The sequence below is a fragment of the Neolamprologus multifasciatus genome, chromosome 6 (assembly GCF_963576455.1).
Source record: "Neolamprologus multifasciatus chromosome 6, fNeoMul1.2, whole genome shotgun sequence".
Lineage (NCBI taxonomy): Eukaryota > Metazoa > Chordata > Actinopteri > Cichliformes > Cichlidae > Neolamprologus > Neolamprologus multifasciatus.
In genome coordinates, this window is record NC_140444.1 from 4,069,063 (window position 1) to 4,093,061 (window position 23,999).

The following is a 23,999-nucleotide window of genomic DNA, read 5'->3' on the forward strand; positions in this document are numbered from 1 at the left end:
GGAGCCAAAGAAAAACAATTACAGGTCACCAGAGAACTTCAATCTATACACCTAAAAACCACAAACCAGGCGAGAAATTTGGGTGTAGTGATGGATGCAGACCTAAACTTAGAAAAGCACATTAAGACAATAACAAAATCAACTTACTATCACCTCAAGAATATTTCAAGGATAAAAGATCTGATGTCTCAACAGGACCTGGAAAAACTAGTCCATGCATTCATCTTTAGTAGGCTTGATTACTGTAACAGCATCTTTACAGGTCTACCTAAAAAATCAGTCAGACAACTACAGCTCATTCAGAACTCTGCTGCTCGAGTCCTCACTAAGACCAAAAAAGTGGACCACATAAGTCCAGCTCTGAGGTCTTTACACTGGCTGCCTGTCCGTCAAAGGATAGACTTTAAAGTTCTGATGCTGGTCTATAAAGCTCTGAATGGTTTAGGAGCAAAATACATCAGTGACCTCCCAACCCAGTATGAATCTTCCAGATCCTTCAGGTCATCTGGATCCGTTTTTTTATCAGTTCCCAGAGTCAGAACCAGACACGGAGAAGCTGCATTCAGCTTTTATGCTCCTTATATCTGGTACAAACTCCCAGAAAGCCTCAGATCAGCTGAAACACTCAGTTTATTTAAATCCAGGTTGAAGACTCACCTGTTCTCAGCTGTATTTGAATAAAACACCAAATCCACACTTTTAAGTTTAAATTTCAAAACTTACATTTTAACTACTGATTTTATCTACTGTTCTGATTTTATCTACTGTTTTTTTAATCAATTTTAAATCATGCTTTTTATTTGTTTTTGTTTTTTAATGTCTCTGTAAAGCACTTTGAATCACCTTGTTGTTGAATTGTGCTATATAAATAAACTTGCCTTGCCTTGCCTTCACTTTTCAAAGTGTAGGCTTACTTCTGGTTTCTAGAGTTTCCAAAAGTAGAGAGCATAAAATGCAGAGCCTTCAGCTATCAGACCCCTCTACTGTGGTCCCAGTTTGAATTCAGGGCACCCTCTCTAATTTAAAATCAGGCTTAAATCTTTACATAAAGCTCATAGTTGGGGGGGCTAGCTAAGATTTCTATTTCTTCTCCACTCACCTCTTTTTACTTCCTCTGTGTTTGTATGTAATTTCTGTATTTTGTTCTTGTGTTTTTGTCTCTATGAACTCCTTTTTTAGCCTGGTTATATGAAAGGTCTCTTCCTGTTAAAAGAGACTTTTTCCTTCCAATCATCACAGAGTGCTTGCTCATAGGGGATGGCTGATTGGGTCCTAAAATTGCTGGAATGAGTTTTTTGAGGTGGCTTTTTACAAACTGGTGCTTTTTAAATAGAACTGAGATGGTGTGAATTGTGACGTGCATAGTGTTTCTAGCGCTTCTAGTATTTGTCCTCTCACTGTTAAGTAAGCATTAGGCTAAAACTGACTATGAGAAAGCACAATGTCAGGAAGTGCAGCAGCAGCTATGCACAGTACCCAAGCATTAAACTATTTCTGTATTTCCTTTCCAGGGCCTGCTGCAAACGAAACCAGCGGTGGTGACGTCACGGGGGCAGGCCTGCACAGCTCTGCGCGTTCCTTGTGCCCGCGGGCACGAGCCAAGGCTCATTCTACTACACAGAACGGAGCCCGGAGCTAGAGAACCAGGAAGTGAAAGCATACACATGGAGGGAGTGTCCGCCGCTGTTGCCTCTGTGTGTGTTTTATTTTTAAAAACACGGTCCTCCGCGGACGCATAAATGGGAGACGCGAGGACCAAGCGGCGGGAGCAGCTGAAGCGCTGGGCCGGCTCCTCCACCGACAGAGCCTCAGATGTGCCCAGGCTGAGGCGGCAGGGCGATGCCGGGAACGGAGGAGGGGAGCCCGAGGCCGAGCTCGACGACCCGCCGAAGGACCAGCCGCTACTCGGGGGAGGAGACGAGAGGCGACGGTCAGGAAACATCTCCTGTCAAACCGGCTAACAGCCTGCTAGCTTAGCTCCAACATCTGACGATAGGTTGAGGGAGGAATGCTGTGCGGGGGTTTGGGCTGTAGATGGGCTAAATAATAGAATCACACCACAGCAGAAAACACGCCCGCTCTACAGTCCTTTATTTAATATTTTAATGTTTATTTGTTGCCATGCATACTTTCAGAGGCCGGAATTTGCAGTGAGCGGTAGCTAGCTAGCCAAGTGTCTTAGGTGAAGGTTTTTATTTCCATCAGTCCCACCACTGCTGGTCTGAGATGGTCTAAAATCTCATATTTTAAAGCGCATATATCATAATTCCTTTCGTTTTTTTCCAGCCTGCTATAACTTATACGATTTGCAGTGGTTGTTTTTATCCAGACGACCTCTAATCAGCCAGTTTCAAGTTAAAGAGCCTAATGCTAATCATAGTATTTGAGTAGTTATTGCCTAGTTGTCCGTCTGAGATGATGCAACATTATGAATATTGACGATGGAAACAAAGGTCAGTATTTATGATGACAGACACAAAAAGGCCTTTGCCATTTATTGAAGGCACATTTGTTTAACAAATTGAGGCTGATATAATACAAATGTGTTGCCATTGTCAAAAGATCCTGGAGAAAAAGGATCTAAAATTTGGCGCAGAAATTTGGGGAGGATGTTTAGTTACAATGTTTCTGATATAACATTATTAGATTTGTGATATACCGCAATACATACCAGAGACCGTAGATGAAAGAAAGTAGTAAGACAAAACACATCCCAAGTTGCAGCGTTTCCCATCAGTTAATGATTTAGTGGTGATGCAAGATCAGAAAGGATTATTTCTCTCCATCAGGTGTCACAGTTTTGACCTACAGCTGTGTGTTGTAGAACTAAAGACACTCGTCGGATGAGAGATGAAACGTTCTCAAGAAACTTTAAGAAGTCCAGTCGCTTTTCTTTCCAAGCTCCTTAGATGACCCTGATCTGGATGACTAAAAGCCTATACAGACCACAACTTTATTCATCCGCACCTGAAAATAGTCCCCAGGAAATCTTGTGGAAGTTTTTCAGTGGGTATTTCTCTGTTAGTCTTACAAGGATGTGAGGGATAAGTTGTAGGGTCTGTCAGGGTTTGCGCGGGTCCTGAAAGTATAAAACTGACTTGTATTCATTAATTTCACTATATTCGCCCCTTCCGCACATTTATTATGACATACTTTGTCATTCAATCAACTCTTTTAGTTCTTGTAGATCGTAAAATCGTAAAAATCAAAAACTCCCGGCTGCATCGGCCCAACAAGCCATCAGTTTTAAGTTGCTGCGTATGGCTTATATAGCCAGTCACAAATCCATAACAGTAGCAGCACAGTTTACAGTTTATTTTGGCCTGATGAGAAAGCTTGGTACAATCAACACCCACTACATTTTGTTTCACAGAGGTGGTGTCCTTCTGTTGATCAGTGCACTGTGTTTACACCACCTAGCTCAGTTGTTGAGGTCTCTTTTGTTGCAGTGTTCAGTTACATTCATGTAACTGTTCATTTTTCAGTTTGCACCTACACATTTCGGTTTACTTGAAACGATCATAGTTTCCCTTACAGCGTGTATTTCATTGTGAGTTTGGTCTGTATGGTGCGTGTAAGAGCTGAACAGTGAATTCATGCAGCTGCCTGTGTCCTCTGTTTTCAGGAAAAAGGTGAAATTTGACATTGCTGCTGAGTTTCTCGCAGCCTGTGCCAGCGGAGACACGGAGGAGGCCAAGGTGATTTTGGAGGAGGCCAAACAGACTAAAAGAAGGAACGGCGAGGATACAGCAGCAATTATTAACTGCTCCAATGCAGACGGGATCACTGCTCTACACCAGGTGAAGCAGTTTCTCCCCCTGAGGTTTTATTGGCTCGTGAATAAAAAATTGTGCAGTTTCATAATTTTTTTTTCTCCTTTGACACAGGCCTGCATAGACGGCAGCATAGAAATGGTGACCTTCCTTTTGGAGCAGGGTGCCAGTGTGAACCAGGTTGACAATGAGGGATGGACGGCGCTACATGTTGCTGCCTCCTGCGGCCACGCTGACATCACAGAGTGTGTACAATAGCAGAACACAGCAGCTTTGCTTCTGTGTGTGTGTAGCTTCAGTGCCAGTCTTTCTGCAGTCAACAATACAAACATTGTTATGTTTGGCGGATGAAGCATGAGTGGGCTGTGCCAGCACACAAACAGCTCACATTTAGAGAAAGAAAACTTTTTTCCATTTTATCATTTCAGTGACTAATGGTTTTGTTCCAATGTGCATGCGCCACAAACACCGATAACATGACCAGAAGTCGTCTGTTTAAAGGTCATTGTGTTGGCCTTCTGAGGTTAAATGAATCGTCTCTACCTCCATGTTTGTTTTGTCAGGTTCCTCCTGCAGGAAGGTGCCTCTCTCACTGCTGTGAACTGTGATGGTGATGTTCCTGCGGACATTGCTCTGGATGAAACCACTGAGTCCCTACTTCAGAGTTACACTCGGAGACACGGTAAGTCTTTTTCTGTGTGTAGTTGGAAGGCGTTTCTTTGTGCAATCAAAGTTCTGGAGCTGTTCCTTTTGCATCCAAACGGTGTGAGACACGGTCACGTGCATGCAGCAGGTGCCATTAGTGAGCTTTGTGATCGGGATTTTGCGTGGCATGTGCTGCATACGTTTTGTGACAGTTTATGTACTGAGTAGCACCGTGTTGACAACTAAGGTCATCTCCATCAACGGGCTGGAGATGACCTCATCTTCATGTTAAGGAATGTTGCTGGTCACAGATGTTGTTTCTGCAGCTACAATCCAAACCAAACAGAAAAAATAAGTCAGTGCATCAGGTCAGGAGCGCAACCAGAAGCATTTTCATCAATTAAGCTCTCCTGACATTATTAATTCATCCACTACTATCACATTTACAGCATTAGTTCTTCTGAAAGTCTCAGAGGGAGAACATTTCGCACAAAAGATCTGAAGTGCAGTGCTGAGCATGATTTTCATCACGCTCCATCTTCCCCAGTCACCAAATTCGGCTCTGCAAAGTGAAGCTAAAATTAAAATGTTTTTATTCAGCAAAGCGGAGGAGATCCAGTGATGTTTCTTTCCGGGGAGAGCTCCGCATGTAGCAGGAGTGCTGGAAGCTGAGTTTCACAGTACAAAGTGGCACCTTTTAAAGGCGGACGTTGAATGGTTATGATTTGTGTTTTTTATTGGAGGGTGACTTGTATGTTTGTGTGTCTGAAACTTTAATCAACTTATTTCTCATCAATGCAACTTTAACAGCTGCAGCTGCATTTGAACTTGAGGCCCAGTTATGGCCCGTACATGTTTGTGTTAGTGGTGCTGGCTAAAATGTGAAAAAAATGGAAACTTTGTTTCTCGGTGGTTGCCTTTTTTGTTCATGTGTGATGCGTGTATGCGGATGGCGTTCATCCTAGATGGTAATGGGACTTAATTTCAAAGTTGTAGGCTGGACACTTGAGGATTTAGCTTTAGAGCTAAGACGCTAGGATGACAAGTCCTCCAATCTTTAGACAGAAATTCATTAAAAAAACCAGGAAACACGTTAATTTGACATTATGTGTCTGTGCAGGTGTGGACGTGGAGTCAGCTAAACGTCTGGAGGAGGAACAAATCATGGCAGACGCCCGCACGTGGCTGACTGAGGGCCTGCCTGCTGACGTGCGACACCCAAAGACTGGAGCCACCCCGCTGCACGTGGCTGCAGCCAAAGGCTACCTCGAGGCCCTGAAGTAAACATTTCTGACTTATTGTGTTGTAGATCTTTGACATTAAGCTTAAAATCAGATTTTAAGTGAGTGCAGATGTTTGTCTGGACTGTGCTCTTCTTCTATTCAGTAGTTTGACTTTATATCTTCCTTTGCGGTTCCAGGATACTCTGTCAGTGCGGGCTGGATGTGTCAGCTGTGGACTTTGATGGCTGGACACCCCTCCATGCTGCAGCTCACTGGGGTCAGGGGGAGGCCTGTCGCATCCTGGCTGAACAGCTGTGCAATATGGAAGCTCGCAGCAAAGGGGTGAGTCCCGGATAAAGAAAACTTATCTTCCTGCATCCAATTCATCTATCAGCCTCTTTAACAGTGTGCTTGAATACTTTTAGGGTCAGACCCCATTTGATGTTGCTGATGAAAGCGTTTCAGAGCTCCTGGAGGAATTATCTCAAAAACAAGCCAATGTAAGGTTGTCTTTACCTCATATTGTGCATTTATGTAATCTAGTAGTTTCTTGATTGTGCCTCTCTTTTTCTTTCATAGTGGCTTAATGAGAGGTCAGTATTGGACAGGCAACTGGGGTCCAACGCTACGAACGCACAAAACAAGCGGCGGAGGTTAATAATCATCTGTTTCTTATCCAGAATTAAATAAAAATTCTTTCGTTTCAAAGCAAAAGTTACAAGTTGCCATGTGATCTCTGCAGGAGCTCGGTGTGCAGGATGAGCAGCAGAGAAAAGATGACTTTACAAGACCAGTCTAAGGAGCGGGGCATTTCAGGAGGCTTGGATCTGAGCGAGGAGAAAGAGAGCAGCCCCGGTAAACCTCCCCGGTCATGAGTACTGCATGCTCTGTAAATCAGCATCAGTGTGCTGATCGTAGTGAATGATGCCGATTCCTGTTTTTGTGCAGAAAGCTCAACCGTCTCCAGTCCCGATACAGAGAGTGCGACGTCTGCTGTCACTCCGGCCGACAAGGTAAAAAATCTGAGTTTATCGTACAGGATGTTTCATTATCAGCGGGTGTTAGGTAATGGTGTGTAGCGCATGTGATCAGATATGATGAAACATGTTGCAGTAAAGAGTTGTGCTACTGCTTTTAGATGAGCCAAAAACTAGTTTATTGAAACTACTTATTCAAAGCTGAAGCTTGTGCTGAGCAAGCAGCAGCATGCAAGGCTGGAGTGCAAAAAAATGCAGTTTGTCTGATTCATACCTGAGGCTGGGTTCACCCCCCCCCCCCCCAAATGAAGGATAAGCATGCCAAGTAAAAAAAACAAAGGATGCATTTCAACACATGCTGATATTAGCATTTTATATTTTTTCACTCGGGTCATAAATCTGATTCTGAAATGGTTGACATATAATCTCCTATGTGATCCAGACACCAACAGATAAACAAGAGGAGGAGAAGGAGCAGGACAAGGCGAGCCGCACTGCCAGGGTACAACCCACCCCTCAGACGAAGGACGCCGCCGCAGATAGTCCCAACGCTCCCAACGCTGACAGGCGCAAGTAAGAGAAACAAAAACTTAACTAACAGTGAAAATGCTTTGAAAAATGTCTGATGAGGGAAGTCGTTTGTGTGTTTAGATTCCAGGCTCCAGCGAGAGACGAAGAGTCCGAGTCTCAGAGGAAAGCTCGCTCTAAGCTGTTGCGGCAGACTCGCCGGCCCACACAGGTAATACTTCTTATCCAGATTCAGTACATGCTATTGAGTTTTATTAACAGCTATTAACGGTCCCTATAAAAAGCGTGCAGACGCCTGTGATAATTAAACATTTGAACACAGTTTGGGGAAGAGTGAATAATTTACTAGGATGATTTTAAGAGCATCACACTGCTGCACCAGTGCTGAGTTAGCAGCAGTGTGCTGCAATGTTTTTAATTCCTCTTGGCGGTTTTGTTTGTGCTCTGTGCATGCAGGGTGTGACTCTAACGGACCTCAAAGAAGCTGAGAAGTGTGTGGCTAAATCTGGCGATTCTTCACCTCGAACCATCCAGCCGGTCAGCCCTCTCGTCACCATCACGACTGCAGAAAGAGGTGAGTGACACAGACGGCTAAGAACCCAGAAACTGGATGAATTCAGAAGAATTTCATAATTTTCACTATAAAAGTTATTGTTGTGTGTGTGTGTGTAGCACCAAAGTTTAAAAAGGAATTAAACCAAAGAAGCGCCGCACATCTGCGATCAGCAATGTCTGAATTATCTTCCAGGTTCTGTTAAAACTGAGCTGGTGTGTATACAGCCTGAAAGGGGACGTGACTTAATCCTGTGTTTTTACGAATCGCCAACAGGGGGCGCCTCATTTGGTTGTAAAAAGAAGCCACGTTGTATGAAAGCGTATGGGGAACATGAAACCATTTATCTCTTTACTTCTGTAAACTTTGACATAGACGACTTTATTGGGTCAGTCACAAGTTTCTTAGTGAGTCCGACTTGTGTCTGCTCGCCCTGTCTGAATATTTCTGGCAGTGCTTTCGCTTCCTCTTTTTCAGCAGATACAGTCATTGCATCTAATCCGTCAGATCAGTTAACCTTTAAAACTTAAACGTAGAATCATCATATGAATATTTAATACCCAAAGTGTAAGAACAGCTGTTAACTTGTCATTTCTAATGTAAAAATCTTGCTGACTTTTCAGCATTAGTCTGTTTCTAACTGCTGCTTTCCTGCCGGCGTCCCTCCTCAGGATTGTTTAAACATTCAGGTATGCGTGCTATGCAGGTGAAGCAACTGATAGCCCGGATTCTGGAGTAGGATGTCTGTTCTCTGCACCTGCATGTACGGCACGGTCAGATATATCTGTCCATGATCACACCCATATTCAAAATGCCAGGCGAGCGACTTCACAACTGTGACATCAAGGTGGCTGTGTCCATCTTTAATATGCGGTCTGTAGTCAAAGATGAATATGAGTCTGAGAAAAACTGAAAATCAGGTCAGAAGTCCAGCTACGACTGTTCGGTTACGGGTGTAAAACTAATGTTAGACCGCAGGCCACGTATGACCCTAGTTTGAGCTTAAGTAGGTCACATCAGTAAAGCTACTGCATACAAACATCTGCAACTCGTGTCGTCTTCTTTTAGTGTTAAGAGGTTTAGTTACACATTTAATTGCAAAATTGCATTTCATTTTTTACACATAATAAAGAAATGGTGTTGCAGGAAATAAAAGAACCCCATCAGCGTGGGCACTGTGTGCTAAAGGTTGCAGGAAAAAGTCTCAATACTCAGACTTTATCCTGTTTACAATAAAACCAACACAACAAAAATAGTTTTAACTAACAGAAAATGTTTTTGTTTGTACCCACGGACCAGACAAACAACAACAAAACAGCAGGAGCTTCTCAGTTTAATTTAATAGTAACAATAGTTAATAAAACTAATGGCAGTTAGTCTAACATTTGTGTCCTTATTTTCAATTTTCACATTTTTCAAAGGCCATCCAGTGGGTCAGGTTGGAGCCTGTGGGAGGGTGTAGCTTGCACCATATGTTACAGGGTTTCCAGGGAGGGTTCGTTTAGGACAACAAGCAGCACAGAGGTGCACCGAACACAACGAGTTACAGGGAAAATCAGCCAGACTCAGCAGTCCCACCACTGAGTCCTGATTTATTGGTTAAAATATTTAAAGACTCCTTAAAAACTCAAAGTGAAATACTTGGAAACTACCAGAGCATGGCGAAACCCACCATACGCGTTTTGCTGTTTATGTGGCTGGTCTTACATCGCCTCTGTTTACAGTAAGACTCCCACAATATAAGTGACATATGAGGCAGCTTTTGGGTGGACCATCAAAGGAAATGATGGTTTCTCACATACTGCGAAGGCTAGTGCTGCTTGTGCTGTGTTTCTATGGGTAGATAGGGCGGCTACTGCATACTCAAACTCATTGAGCTGCGGTAGAAATTATCTGACCCATTTATCGCACTTTTATCACTCAGCACGCTCCACCCGTGTTTTGTGGGGAGTTTTTGGTGCAGTTCACCATCTGATATGATGAAGCAAAATCAGTTTTTAAAGTTAAGTTGCAAGAACATTCAGTTCAAAGCTCAAACCAGCAGTTTGTGTTGTCTGAACTCATTCCTCACAAGCCTCGACGTGCAGTGATCTGAGATGAAGCCAGGAGGCAAAGATAAGCCGGCTATGGCGCCAAGTTTCATTAGGAAGCGAATCTACGTTTATGCATCGCTGCGATGCCTCTGCCTAAACTCCACACGCCTCACGAGCGTTTTCTGTTGACCTCCTTGTGTTTCAGACACAGACCCACAGGTGAAGCAGGAGGAGCCGGAGGGAGACAAGCGTCTGCAAGCAAAGGACAGGCGGAAAACGAGGAGGGAAAGACGCTCCACCGGCGTCGTTCAGCTGGGAGAAGAGGTGAGAGCGGTGCAGATGAAGTAATTTCCCAATCTTCCTTCCTGTTTTCCACAGCACTGAAGTTGGTGAGAGGGCAACCTTATGAGTCATTGTGTAACTCAAGACATAAACAAACAGTGAGCAAAGCCATTTTAGATCCTGTACTGTAGACATCATGTGAGTTTGACGTCACATCGTCAGGTGTGCGCCACGGTCTTTGCGGCACTTCGGCCGGCCACCTGTTGACTTATATAACCTGGCACTTTGCGCCCCATCCTGAGTGTTTTGAAGACAAGATATTCCAGCACAAAAGCTCAGAGACGCTTAAATAGAGGAGACTGTGTGATAGTGATAGATCGTGTATTAGAGCATCGACAACCTGCAGCTCGGTAGCTCAAGATAACTGCGACGACCGGGCGAGCTGATAAGGTTCAGAGCAGGTAGTTCAGTGAGCGAATGAGGCAGCTGCCTCGAGTCATGAGAGCACATCTGGGCTACTTCCTGTTGTGTCAGAAACAGCAGCTTCGGGGAAGCCGACTGTTTTTAATAAAAGAAATAAACATCCTGCTGCTGTAAAGTGTGAATGTTTGCATTCGAATCTCATTTATATGAAACAAGATGGATATTTGAGTCTTAACTGTGTGAATATGTTGTTTTGCAGAACGAGGACAACCTTCATCCAGATGATAAAACCAGTAACAGCACAACCCTGTGAGTCTCATTCATTCTTGTGTGTCATGCATTTCTTTTATTTCACACACGTGCAAATGAAATAATTTGTTTTCTGTACATTTATTTCATGCATCTCTATATTTTTGTCCCTTTTGATCCTGATGTCTGAAATAAATGTCTGCATTTCAGATGTAATGAGTCAGCTGCCCTAAACCATGTAGCTGTATTCTCTGACCGTGGCATTTCTGCTGGTTTGAATTGTTGATGATTTGGTGAGATCCTGAAATGTTTTGGTTCCCCAAACAACGTGTTCACACCCGTCCAGGAGTAGATTTGTTCAGTGTGAACAAGATTAAATGATGGACGTCATTTAGGAGGATTAGGCAGAGAGAATACGATCTTTTCTAGACTCATTAGTTTTACAGCAGCGCCTGTTTCAGGCGGGAGGGAATAATTCGCCCGGTGCGACACATTCCTCGATGCTGCGCCTAAATAATTATAAATGAGATAAAAGAAATTACGCCACTGTGATGTGACACAACCAGCAGGATTGTCAAGTGAGCCTTACCTGAAATAAAGTCCTCACCGCTGCCTCTTTAACAAACGCTAAAATTAGCAGATTAATATTTGAAGTGCATCCTTTTCTTTACCCTTTTTTGTCCTTTTTTTGTTCTTACAATCTTGTTGATCTGCATCTTGCTCTGAATATGAGTAAATGATTAGAGCGTATAAATATTGAGGTCAGATCTTAGAAATTTTATACAAAGCTGTCATTTTCCTGCTTTTGTCATTTTATTCCCCTGACTTTTGTGCTGGTTCTGCTTCTTTTCCCTTTTTGATGATTGGTCGCCGTCACCGTGTGCGCTGCTTTTTTCCTCCCGTTGTTTGGTAGGAGGAGCAAAAATGGCTCTTTTGATAGTGAAGGTTACCGACGCACACCTTAGCAGAAAAGCAGATGGAAAATAATTTTTTATTGCTTGTTTATTTGTGGGTTTTTTTTCCATATTTTAGTGATATCAGACATGCGGTCTTTAAACTAGGGGTGGGCGATATAAACGATAAATTTGGCCAACGATAGAGATTTTGACTATACCGCTCTATCGCGATAGCGCATGTTGATGATGTCATCAAGCTGCGCCTGTTTTGGTCGAAAGCATCGCAGCGGCTACAACCATTATCATCTGCAAATTATGCCGGGCGACAGTCATAGCAAAGAGATGAAGCACTTTTGAAATATGGGGAAAGCCAAAAACTGCGCTTCCTCCACTTCCGTAACATTGATTCATTAATGCTGAATTCTCTCACAGCTTTTCTATTCCCATGTTGTTGCAGTATATTAGTAACTAACCTCGTATTGTGGATGAATGATCTCAGTTGTTCTCCTGACTGAAGTTTGGCCCGTGTATAGCATCCTGCTATGCGATTGCATTTGTTGCTGACCACCAGAATCCCTCACGTTAACTTTTATCGAGTGGAAAAAAAGTTGGCGTTCACCCTCCAGCTTCACTGTGCTAATGTTATGCTAACATAACTGTGTCGCTAGCAATCACGTAGCACAACATTATATACCAGGTAGTCGAACTTCAGTAACCCTGCAAACGCCACTGCTGTTTAGTTTTCTGTCTTCGTTTATGTTGGAAGTGGTAGCAGAGCTGTACGTTTGAATTAGTTTCAAAAATCTCTCAGCCAGAACATGGTATGTCATGTTTAGGTGGAAACTAGCGAGCTAACTTCCTGCTAACTTCTAACTCCGTTAAATTTAATAAATTCTGTTTTCATGGATGCCTGGATGTTAAACTTAATTGTTACACCTGGTAAAGCAGCAACGCTGATGATTTTATTAAAGATGAAATAATTTAGACCGTTTTTAACTCTGTGTTCGTTTGACTTTGGGACCTGAAGTGGACGGAGTTTTGGACCCAGATTACTCCGCGAAGCTCCTCACTACGGCAGCCGTAATGCTCTGACAATCCATCAAGCAGTGGGGCTTACCAAAGTTGTACTAAAACATTTTTTAACAGATTTCTGTTAAAAACACATGCTACAAATTATATCGGGATATGAATTTTAGGCCATATCGCCCAGCCCTACTTTAAACCTTGTCTGGCTTGTCCTGAGAAACGATCACATCACGTACCCAGCACTGTTTATTAATGACTAACCATTTAAAAACAGACAAATTCACTGAAAGGCACAAATCATGAGTGTCGCAAAACTTCGTTTCTCCTTCGTTGGGCAGCTCTCTTTTGGAGTGATCATCTGGTCCGTTCACTTGGCTTCTCCTCTGTCCTCCTTTGCTTCCACGAATCTTCTCTTTGGTTTGCTTCTCTTGCTTCGCAGCGCCATCTTTGCCTCTACATCCACTCTCCTTCCTCTGCACGTGTCCAGACCATCTAAGACTTGCCTCTCTTTCTTTCTTTGGTTTCTCCTCTGATTTACTCGATTGTATTCCTGCATTCAGAGAACAAGGTCCATACGATTTGTGATGTGTTTTGATATCATGGAGGAATCTCTCTTATGTGTCTCTGCAGTGGGAGTCAGCTGTCAGATGCATCTACTGATTACAGACCGGTACGTACCCGACCTTCACCACACACACCAGAAAACCCGCCTCAAGGCTGAAACTGAAATGTAGCTCACTAAATCCAGGACCACAGTCTGAAACCTCAACCAACTGTTTCCACCTGGTCACCTGAAACAAACACACACACACACTTTTATTTTCTTGCAAATCCTTCATAATGTGTTGTGTTTCCCTCCAGCTGTACTTCAAGATGCAGCAGGAGAATGTGTCTCTGAAGGAGAAGCTGCAGGAGATGGAGCTGCAGCTCAGCCAAAACAAAGTGGAGCTGGAGAGACTCCGACAGGTTGGGCAGGTTTGCTGATGCCTCTGACATTTAAGCAGCGTGTGAGGCGTTATTTAAAAACAGGGCCGTGCTTGCTGGGCTTTGACGTTGTGTCAGCCAAAGTAAGCAGAGGAAACCAGAACTAGGCCTCAAGGTCACAGCGAGACGCCGATGCTCTAAATGACATGAACATCCAGAATATAAGATGAAGATTATTTGAACTGTGAATCATGCAAAGCTATTCTAGAGCCCAAGAGTAAAACATCGAGCTAAAAGAGCAATATTTTATTTTGTTAGTTTGTCGTCATCGTAATATATTCTCAGCTCTCACATTACATCCGTGCACCTGAATAAAATGATCATCATTTCTGTGTGTGGCAGAGTCAGGAGAGCAGCACAGACCGGCCGGCCCTGCTGGAGCTGGAGAGATATGTAAGTAGTTTTTTGCTCGTTTGCAGTTGGCTGGTGTTGGATTTTTTTTTTTTTTTTAGCTGGGAAAATCGCCTGAGATTAAAATCTTTTTCAAGAATTCACACCATCAGAAGCTTAAAAAATTTAATTCATTAAATCGAGCGTAACAAAAATGGACATGTTGCAGTAATAAAGGATAATAAAACACAAAAGGTGCAAAATAGGAAGAGCGCCTCCAGTCTGTGCTTACAGAATGTTTTAGAAGAGCTTTGAGCTTTCAACAGGGAACAAAATCATCAAGCTGCATGTCTTGGCACATCACATCCGCCTCCTAGATGTTGTCAGTCTAGATATGCAGGCTCGCCACATACAGTGCTGTGCAAAAGTCTCGAGCCACCCAAGACTCCTGTAGATACATCTACAAAATATCTTTAAGGAGTCTTCAGGAAAGGTTCTCCACTCACTCACTCACTTCTCTCCATGCTGACCTTTTCTGTTTATTTCTCTGTCAAGATGAACATTTCCTGAGTGCTCAGATACCGAAGCATCTGAAGTGTGAGACCTTTCAGTTTCTGTCCCCTCCTAAAGTGAGACTTACTTGTGACTGACGGGGACGCTAATGAAACTAAGCCTTTATTTCCTGTTGAAACTGTGGGGGCTGAGTATTTTCTGTGTTCATAGCAATCTTGAAAGTTGCGATCAAATATGAGGTCAGAGTGTGGGGGCACATTAACAGCTCTGCAGGCTCTGCAGTGCGTGAAACCCCGGTCGAAACGTCGGTTTCACGCACTGCGGAGCAAACGTTTTTGCTCCGGCTGCTTCAGCCAGTTTGATGTGCCGCTGTTCTCGTTCACAGGAGAAGCTGAAACTCCAGAGGAAAGCAGGGGAACTGGAAGACGAGCTGAAGGTACAGATGTTCACTGCAGAGCTGAAAGCTGACTGATGATAAACGAGAGCAGAATAGGAGTAAAATAGCAAACAGAACCACTTTATGCCTGCGACACACAAATCGAAACGAAAGCAGTGAGCTCAGTTATTCTGACATACGCCGTGACCTCAGAAGCTTCCAGAAAGCTAGAAGCTTTTAATCCTTCGATACATCAGTTTATTGAGATGGAGATGTGTTTGTGCTGCTGTATGAAGTTTGGCGTGAGCCTCTGGATAGTAAATGAAAAGCTGAACTCAATGAAAACAACAATAAACATTTTTTTTTTTTAACCCCACAAAAATAAAACCAGTAAACTAACGCTGGTATTTTTAGTCAGTTAAGTTTGTCCCAAAATGTGTCGCGTCTGCCTGCATTACTGAGTGGCACGCGTGCTTGTGTAGTCAGTAATGTCGGCAGGTGGGAGCTGAATTCTTGTGCTCTGTAAGATCTGGCGAGACCAGTTTGTAATGCAGATGTCAGATAACGCACACGTTTCTGCAGGATGGAGTCGCCACTAAAACATTTCTTACAATGACCTACATCAGAAGATGGAAATAGCCGCCCTGATTTGGGTGGCAGGGCGGAGCTGGCAAGCTGCATTCACGTGTGTGAAACAGACAAACGTGGATACCTGCTAATTAGTGCCGAGTAGCACACTGATAAAACTCTAGATATCAGTCATCAAACGTGTGATTTGTTAGATAATCCCATTAAAAATGCTCCAAAAGACGCAAACGGGTCCGAGAAGTTGAGTTGGGTGACTCTAGCTGGCGAGGGTGAAGTCTAGCAGACGGCCACAGCTCAAACATTAATACCTCCCAGAATCCGGATGGATGAAATATTCTCTTTAAATCTCTGCTTCACAGTCGTGGGAAGAGGGACCCTATCCGTAAAGACCGAAGCCTTTTTATTGCAGGATGTAAACGTGATTATTCCTGATGTAACGTTGGCTATTGTGAGTGTGTTGTGACCTCGGCACGTACGTTTTCAGCCCAGAGGTCGAAGCTTGTGTTTGTGCAGTCTCAGCAAATTCTGCAGAGCTCCACAGTTTCCCGTAACGACTGAACTCATGTGACCGGCGAGGACCCTCGTGTCCTGAACTGTGACACGGCTGTGGTGGTTCAGATTACAGATTCAGATTTTTCTGAGGTCACGTAAACAATCCAGGAGCCCAGATGTGCAGCCGGATAAATCAATAGGGAAAGAAGGAGCTTAGAAGGATAGAAAAAGGTAACGTAACAACTTATTGCCGCTTAATGAAACTAATGATTCGCTGAGTCTTTATTAAAGAATGAAAGGTTTAAGACGGGCTACAAAAATCAGTTTACAGTAGCTGTAAATCTCTACAGTAGACGTGTGAAATGCCCTGTAGATTGGAAGTGCATCAGGCCAGCTGTGTTTTGTCTCTCTAAGGCAGAGTTCGTCTTTCTAAGAGCGTTGAGGCTAAAGCGATGTCTCCTGACGTGTCTGCAGGTTCTCGGGGACCTCCGAGCTGACAACCAGAGGCTCAAGGATGAGAACGCCGCTCTGATTCGAGTCATTAGCAAACTCTCGAGATGAACCTGTGACAGAAAATATTCACCTCCATGGACGTAACAAGTATTACAGGATGTATGTTTTTGTCCAGCACGGACGACACAAACGAGGAAGAGACACACACTGCACAACTTTCAACAGTAACTGGAGTAACGTCATTTTCAGGGTTATTGTCTGTGTTTGGGCCTTTTATGTTTTGGCAGATCTACTGTAAACCAAGCTGAACTTCACCTCCTGTGGACGGACAGGATGTCCCTGCTTCCCACTCCCACATTTTTTTTTTTTTTAAAATAAGTTTTTATTGTTGTATTTTTAAAAAAAAAGAAATTAAATATTTTAATGTGCTTCGCTCTGGTGAAACTTTGTATTAAGAGACTTAAAGCCATGCACAGTGAGAGCTCAGTGTGTTTTTAGATGGGGTGAAAGATTTGCATAAGAGCCGGTCAGGTGGTTACTAGAAAAAGACACAAATAACGTCAACGTGCCAAAAACCAGCCCCGGTTGTTTTTTAATGTCCTTTCGGGGGGGAACCTCAAGCGGTCAGTGTGTTTCTCAGGACGACGCTTGGGCCGATGCTTTCTGTTTTTAGCTGGCTGCTGTAGAAGATGGACCAAATTCGCACATCTCCCGGCTCCTCTGGATGTATGTTAAACATTTATGTTCAGGGGCCGGCCGTCCTGAGGACATGATGTAAAGGTGTAGTCGCAGCTTCAGGAGAGTTTTAGGTGCTAATCATGGACGTCAGGCACAGCTCGTGTTCAGAGGGACGTTTACAGAAAATATTTGTCACACAGGTATTTCAGGAGGCGGAGGACGCATGCTCCAACTTAACTGTGCTTTACTCGTAGTTCTATTTTGCCATTTTTGACTGGATGCTTGTGAAAGCCCCCCCCACCCCCAGCTAAGTATTCACCATGTCCAACAGGAAGGCCGGATGGGTCCGTTTTTGAATGTTTACTTCAATTTTAAAGATAAAACCAACCACAACAAATGCATGTTATATTGTATTTTGATGCCGTGCCTTTCGATATGCATTTGTAAGTAATATTTCTATTTTGCTTTGGCAGTGTACACTGTTGAGTATAAAATACAGTATGGGCATAAATGTTGACGTATCTGTTGTTTGTCTTTTGTTGATAAAGAGCAATCCCACATTACATGTGAATAAAACATCGAGGCGCACATTTTATTTAAGTTTTCACTCTCAACTTCTTAATAATATTTCAAAACTCTGAAACGGCTCTCGTGTCCAGTGGATCTGATTTTGCCCATAAATCATTAGAATTCTGCTAAAGCATCCTGATTGCTCAGTTAAGGATTTACAACAGGAGACACCCCCTCCATGGTGCCTGTTTTCAAACGATAATTAGACCTCCTGAGTGTAATTATACCACAACAGAAGTTCAGGAGGCAGCTCACTTCATGCCTGAACTTAAAAGACGCAGTGAAATTCCTGAGACTCTCAGGAACGTGTTTTTCTACACGTTAACCTACAAAGTTAAAAATTCGACCGTTTCCCTTTCCATCTGTAAGTGCTTGAAGATGCTTCATCACTCATCTGAAAGGCTTCTTCAGTGTTTAAATGCTGATGAGGGGTCTCGGGTGGGGGCTCTACCTTGGAGGTGGGTTCAACACAGCAGAGCAGAGGTGGAGGCCTACACCACCAACTGTCAGCGGCCTATAAAAGCAGAGAGATCCATTCCTAAGCGTTTTAACCATCACCTGCCTGCGTGACCAGAACTCACCTGATTGTAGGGCGGGGCAGAGACTCATGAACATGTCCTGATGTGTTCAGGTGTGTCAGCATCAGCTCAAAGGTTACAGCCTCACTAGAGGTTAATGGATGGGCACTCCATCAGATGAGAGGTGAAATGTCTTCAAGAACCTAAAAGAAGTCCAGTTGCCTTTGATTCAAGCACTTTAGACTAAAATTGGATGAAAAAAATAATAATAAAAATAAAATATCGACATTTTTGTTCCACAGCTGCATAGTCCCCTTTTAATCTCGACAAGAAGTCCAGAGAATACGAGGATCTGTTATTTGATATGGAAATGATGTCCTTACACTGTTTGTCCACCAGAGAGCGATAGAGAGCCCGTTCTCGCGCTGATCTAATTTACAGCATTTGGTTGCAGTTCATCTAGTGTCCAGCAGAGGGTGCTCAGGATGAGCAGGAGTAAATGAAACCGAACAGCTGAACCTGCAGGAATTTCTTGCAGACATAAAGACCCGGATGACCTCAAATGTTCTGCTTCTAAAATCAGATAAAACTGAGGCTATTGTCCTCGGCCCTAGAAATAACCAGATTCCTACTCTAATGGCATTACCTTGGCCTGCAGTATCACTTTGAGGGACCTTGGAGGCTTTTTTGACCAGGATGTTCTTCAGTGCACATATTTAAAAAATATGTAAGATTGCTTTGTTCCATTTGTGCAAAAAGAAATCAGATTGTATAGATTAATCTGAGATGATTACATAATTTAGCAGTGCTGACTTGTAGACATGGTCAATCTGACACATTTATAGTCCCATAAGTGTTTTTGTAGCCACAGATACACCCGCCACCGCCCTCCCCGACCCTGGTGGACATTAAGAAGAATGGCGATTTAAACCACCAGACCCAAATTGTCCAATTTTTAAAGAGTTTGGAAATCTCCGACAGTACTGGGCTCTGCTGCAATTTTATTTATCCCATATTCATTACAGCTGTTTAAATAATAATAATAGTAGTAATAGAAATAAATGCAATAATTAGTCTGCTCTATAAGGTGGCTGGGAAGTGCAAAGCGCAACAAATTAAAAAACTGCAACAAATTAAAAATCCGCAACAAATTAAAAAAACCGCAACAAATTAAAAATCCGCAACAAATTAAAAAACCGCAACAAATTAAAAATCCACAACAAATTAAAAAACCGCAACAAATTAAAAAACCACAACAAATTAAAAATCCTTGACGGAAAGGGATTGTCTGAAATACCGGAAGTGACACAACGATTAGCCTAATAGGGCTTTTGGAGAGTGATGTCACGAGAAGGGGCGTGGCCAGGATTTTTGGTTGAGGCGCCATGTTTCTGGGCCGAACAAAGCGCTAGCGAAAGAGGAGCGAAAGTACACGGATAACACCAGCTATGGTTCGTACTTGCTGTGCGGTCGGTTGTAAAGTTAGATCGCACGACCGGCAAGGGAATAAGGTTGAAAATGGTTTATCTTTTCATTCTTTCCCCACCTGGAAGCAACATGAGGCAGCTCATGTATCGGATGTTACCAAAAGAAGGCGTCTAGTCTGGATAGCAGCTGTGAGACGAGCTGATATCCAGTTCTCTTCCATCTCCAAAATATCTGTTGGTGTGCTCCAGACATTTTCATTCCGGTAAGTTATAGATATGTTCATATCACTCTTTATCCGGTCTTTTAAGTCTGACATCACTAGCCGTGTCTTGGCTCAAACTCCGCTGCAGGTCCATAAATCACACGATCACTGTGGCATCACTGAGTGTTGAAAAACTATCTAAAGTCTTTCATCTGTAATAAAATGATCAGCGTTCTGCTCTACCATGTGTAACAATTGAGTTTATCATCCAGGCATCCATGAAAACGAAATTAGCAGGAAGTTAGCTCGCTAGATTCCATCTAAATACAATATAGCATGTCCAAACTGAGGGATTTTGGAAACAAATTCAAACGTACAGCTCTGCTATCATTTCCAACATAAATGAAGACGGAAAACTGAACAGCAGTGACGTTTGTAGGGTTACTGAAGTTTGGCTAGCTGGTGTATAACGATGTGCTACGTGACCGCTAGCGACACAGCTATGTTAGCATAATATAAACACTAACTTTTTCCACTCGAAAAAAGTTAACGTGAGTGTTCTCGGTGGTCAGGAACAAATGTAATCTCATGGCAGGATGCTGTAAAAGGACCAAACTTCAGCCAGGAGAACAACTGAGATAATCCATCCACAAGGATGAATAGGATTAGTCATTCATATACTGCTGCATGGGCTGGGCTGTAGCTACATCTTAAGGTTTTAAAAACTGAGCTTTCAAATGATCAGTGGTGATAGAAGCAGAGGGAGGCCAACAGTGATCACTTACTGTTTTTAGGAGTTTTTTGAGATTAAATAGAAGTCAATACAAAACATTAAACATGTTAACAACACAAAACCCATATTAAACGCAGACTACTTTAGGCCTGGAGGCAGGATTTGTCACGCCATCACTTAAAGACCAGATAGCCTATTAGTTTTCTTTTCGATGCACTCTGAGCTCATAGCAAATTAGAAAAAAAAACATCCTAATGAGTGATTTTGCAGAACTACGTTCTATTTATAGACTTGCTAATTATTTGGCATTATTGCAGCAAACCAGCCTACGAAATGGATGAAACATCGTGACTGGGTTCCAGCGCTACTCAAGGGACCTGCTTCAAACAAACCACCATGCCAATCAGATTACTTCTTCCATGTGAGGGTGAAGAGGTGACCCTTCTGGATAAGACAGTGAAGGTTTGCTGCCGTTTTGGTGAACAGTGTGGTAGTAAAACCAGGGTTAAATGAAACTTGCTCCTGTTAAATATTCTTAAGTCTTGTGCTGTACAGATAGCGGTAATTTTTCAGAAGATAAATTGAAGTAATTGATAGTAAATTAAGTAGTGTTAGTAGTGGGTGATATCGTGTAAATGCTGTCATGATTTTGTGTAAACATTTTGTCTTTTATAAACTATAAATGACATGGATTCTACATTGTAACTGATGTGATGTTCTATAATAAAAAAGAGGCAAAAATTAGATTTTCTTTACTGAACTTTTGAACAGTGGTACTCAGTCAGTACATATTCAGTAAATGCAAATTATTTACATGGCAGTGCACTTCAGGCATAAATCTAGACCCCTATATAAAACATTATGGGCCATTCCCACAACCCACAGCTTTACTGTGCTCCAGCAAAGTATCCAATAGCAGTGACAACTCCTCCACAGTAGCAGGTGGGATTTTTCTTTTTTGAGGACGACTCCTTTTACCTTTCAATACGGATGGTCTGTTTATGTTTTGATCCAGAGCCGTTTTGGGGCAGCTGAAGAGGAGAAGTCTATCTTATGGCCAACCTCTGGCTGTATCTTGGTCATATTACCAGGCAAAAGCCAGTATGCACTGTTGCTTCTACTTTAAAAAGAAGAACAGCGACATGGCTGCAGGTCTCCACGACTCCGGCCACACAGGTGCAGTGGGCGGCTTCAACCTTCCCTGTGATGCTCACAATGACCCATGGCTACAATGCTGGTTCATTCAGTCTTTGAGAGTGCAGGACCTGAAACATACAAGTTACAAGTTAATTTAAAGACAAAGACTCTAATGAGCCAAGGCCAACATAAATGTGTTTTATCTACTTTCAAATCCATTTATCATAAATGTAACAAAGTGTTTAGAAAGTTAGCACATACATGTAATTTTCCATTTTTTTATGTATCCATCTATAGAACGCTGCATGTTATATTCCAAATCTGCCTGTTCTCTTTCAGAAACCTGCCTTCAGAAAATGAAACTAAAGTATGTCATTACTTTCAAGATGGAGAAAGCATAAAGTTTGACTTTAGGTGACAATTATGAACATGTAATATAAGGAGATTCTGCAGGTCATTAATAAATGTATTATAGTAAAAAATGTATTTTTGTGACACAGGACACAAACATGGAAGCAAGATATGTAATTAGGATTATTTCTAATAAATATGAATAAATAATTGCAATTTCTTTAACCACTGAGAATAACAATCCTTCAGGACAATGTCACATCAACGCACTGAACTCACTATGGCTACGTTCACACTGCAGGTCTTAATGCTCAATTCCAATTTTTTGTCTGCTTGTTCACACTACAAATAAAATGTGACAGCAAACGCGCTCCTTTGTGAACCCTCAAAGTGGCCCGCGTATGCAAAAGCAGATGTCACACACAACGCGCTCTGGCCTTAATATAAAGACTTGATTTAATGCGACATGACCGTTCAAACAGCGGTCGCTTTCTAAAACATCAGATATGTATGGGATTCAGTACCACATACGAAAGTGACCCAGATCGGATTTGAAAATATCGGATTTGTGCTGTTTTTACACTGTCATACCATGATTGGATATGGGTCGCATACGGTCAAAAAAAGTCCGATTTGATGCGCTTTCGCGTGCAGTGTGAACGTAGCCAGAGCCTCCACATGCTCTCACTGTAATTTGTCCCTCATGAATGAATTTATGATTGCACTAATTTGAATGCTCGGGGGGAAATCAAACGCATTTTACTCACAGTACCCTACAAACGTCACTGCTGTTCAGTTTTCCGTCTTCATTTATGTTGGAAATGATAGCAGAGCTGTACGTTTGAATTTGTTTCCAAAATCCCTCAGTTTGGACATGCTATATTGTATTTAGATGGAATCTAGCGAGCTAACTTCCTGCTAATTTCGTTTTCATGGATGCCTGGATGATAAACTCAATTGTTACACATGGTAGAGCAGAACGCTGATTATTTTATTACAGATGAAAGACTTTAGATAGTTTTTCAACACTCAGTGATGCCACAGTGATCGTGTGATTTATGGACCTGCAGCGGAGTTTGAGCCAAGACACGGCTAGTGATGTCAGACTTAAAATACCGGATAAAGAGTGATATGAACATATCTATAACTTACCGGAATGAAAATGTCTGGAGCACACCAACAGATATTTGGAGATGGAAGAGAACTGGATATCAGCTCGTCTCACAGCTGCTATCCAGACTAGACGCCTTCTTTTGGTAACATCCGATACATGAGCTGCCTCATGTTGCTTCCAGGTGGGGAAAGAATGAAAAGATAAACCACTTTCAACCTTATTACCTTGCCGGTCGTGCGATCTAACTTTACAACCGACCGCACAGCAAGTACGAACCATAGCTGGTGTTATCCGTGTACTTTCGCTCCTCTTTCGCTAGCGGTTTGTTCGGTCCAGAAACATGGCGCCTCAACCAAAAATCCTGGTCACGCCCCTTCTCGTGACATCACTCTCCAAAAGCCCTATTAGGCTAATCGTTGTGTCACTTCCGGTATTTCAGACAATCCCTTTCCGTCAAGGATTTTTAATTTGTTGCGGTTTTTTAATTTGTTGCGGATTTTTAATTTGTTGTGTCTTTTTAATTTGTTGCGGTTTTTTAATTTGTTGTGGTTTATTAATTTGTTGTGGATTTTTAATTTGTTGCCGTTTTTTAATTTGTTGCGCTTTGCACTTCCCAGCCACCATACAAAACCGAAGAGGCAGGAGAAACACCATTCACCAAACAGTTTGTCCACCAGATGGCGCTCTGAAACGCTACAAACCAAGCTGATCTGAGCAGACAGTGCATACACAAGTAATCAGCATCACTTTGTAAGGACTACAGATAAATAATTTTAGTAAAATACATTTGTTTTAAATCCTACTTTGCCTTACCTGCAGCTCCACTCAGGCTATGAAAGTCATCACTTTCATAGCCTGAGTGGAATTTATTCACAGTGTAATACAGCAAAAAGCTTTATTTGTAAAACACCAGAACGTCAGAGG

General features: G+C 42.6%; 1 protein-coding gene across 2 annotated transcripts; it reads left to right on the forward strand.

Annotated features, from left to right (window-relative positions):
* Positions 1–1,545: 1,545 nt before the first annotated feature.
* On the forward strand, positions 1,546–17,539 carry ppp1r12c (protein phosphatase 1, regulatory subunit 12C). 2 transcript variants are annotated; one of them, XM_085162769.1, is made up of 20 exons: positions 1,546–1,930; positions 3,626–3,800; positions 3,888–4,018; positions 4,337–4,455; positions 5,539–5,698; positions 5,839–5,983; positions 6,067–6,141; positions 6,221–6,294; positions 6,384–6,496; positions 6,590–6,654; positions 7,061–7,191; positions 7,270–7,357; positions 7,603–7,720; positions 9,938–10,056; positions 10,697–10,746; positions 13,239–13,278; positions 13,470–13,583; positions 13,935–13,985; positions 14,821–14,871; positions 16,366–17,539. In XM_085162769.1, exons 1-20 carry the CDS (start codon positions 1,740–1,742, stop codon positions 16,450–16,452), a joined length of 2,097 nt encoding a protein of 698 aa, XP_085018895.1. In that variant the 5' UTR covers positions 1,546–1,739; the 3' UTR covers positions 16,453–17,539. The 2 variants fall into 2 exon arrangements, with proteins under 2 accessions (XP_085018895.1, XP_085018896.1); XM_085162770.1 differs by having other exon boundaries at positions 1,547–1,930; positions 13,470–13,574.
* Positions 17,540–23,999: the final 6,460 nt, after the last annotated feature.

Bases quoted from the DNA above. Each gene is read 5' to 3' on its own strand.
- ppp1r12c (XM_085162769.1), top strand. From the start codon at position 1,740: ATGGGAGACGCGAGGACCAAGCGGCGGGAGCAGCTGAAGCGCTGGGCC. The intron at 4,019-4,336 runs GTGTGTACAATA...TTGTTTTGTCAG, and splicing joins GGCCACGCTGACATCACAGA to GTTCCTCCTGCAGGAAGGTG. The intron at 7,358-7,602 runs GTAATACTTCTT...CTGTGCATGCAG, and splicing joins AGACTCGCCGGCCCACACAG to GGTGTGACTCTAACGGACCT.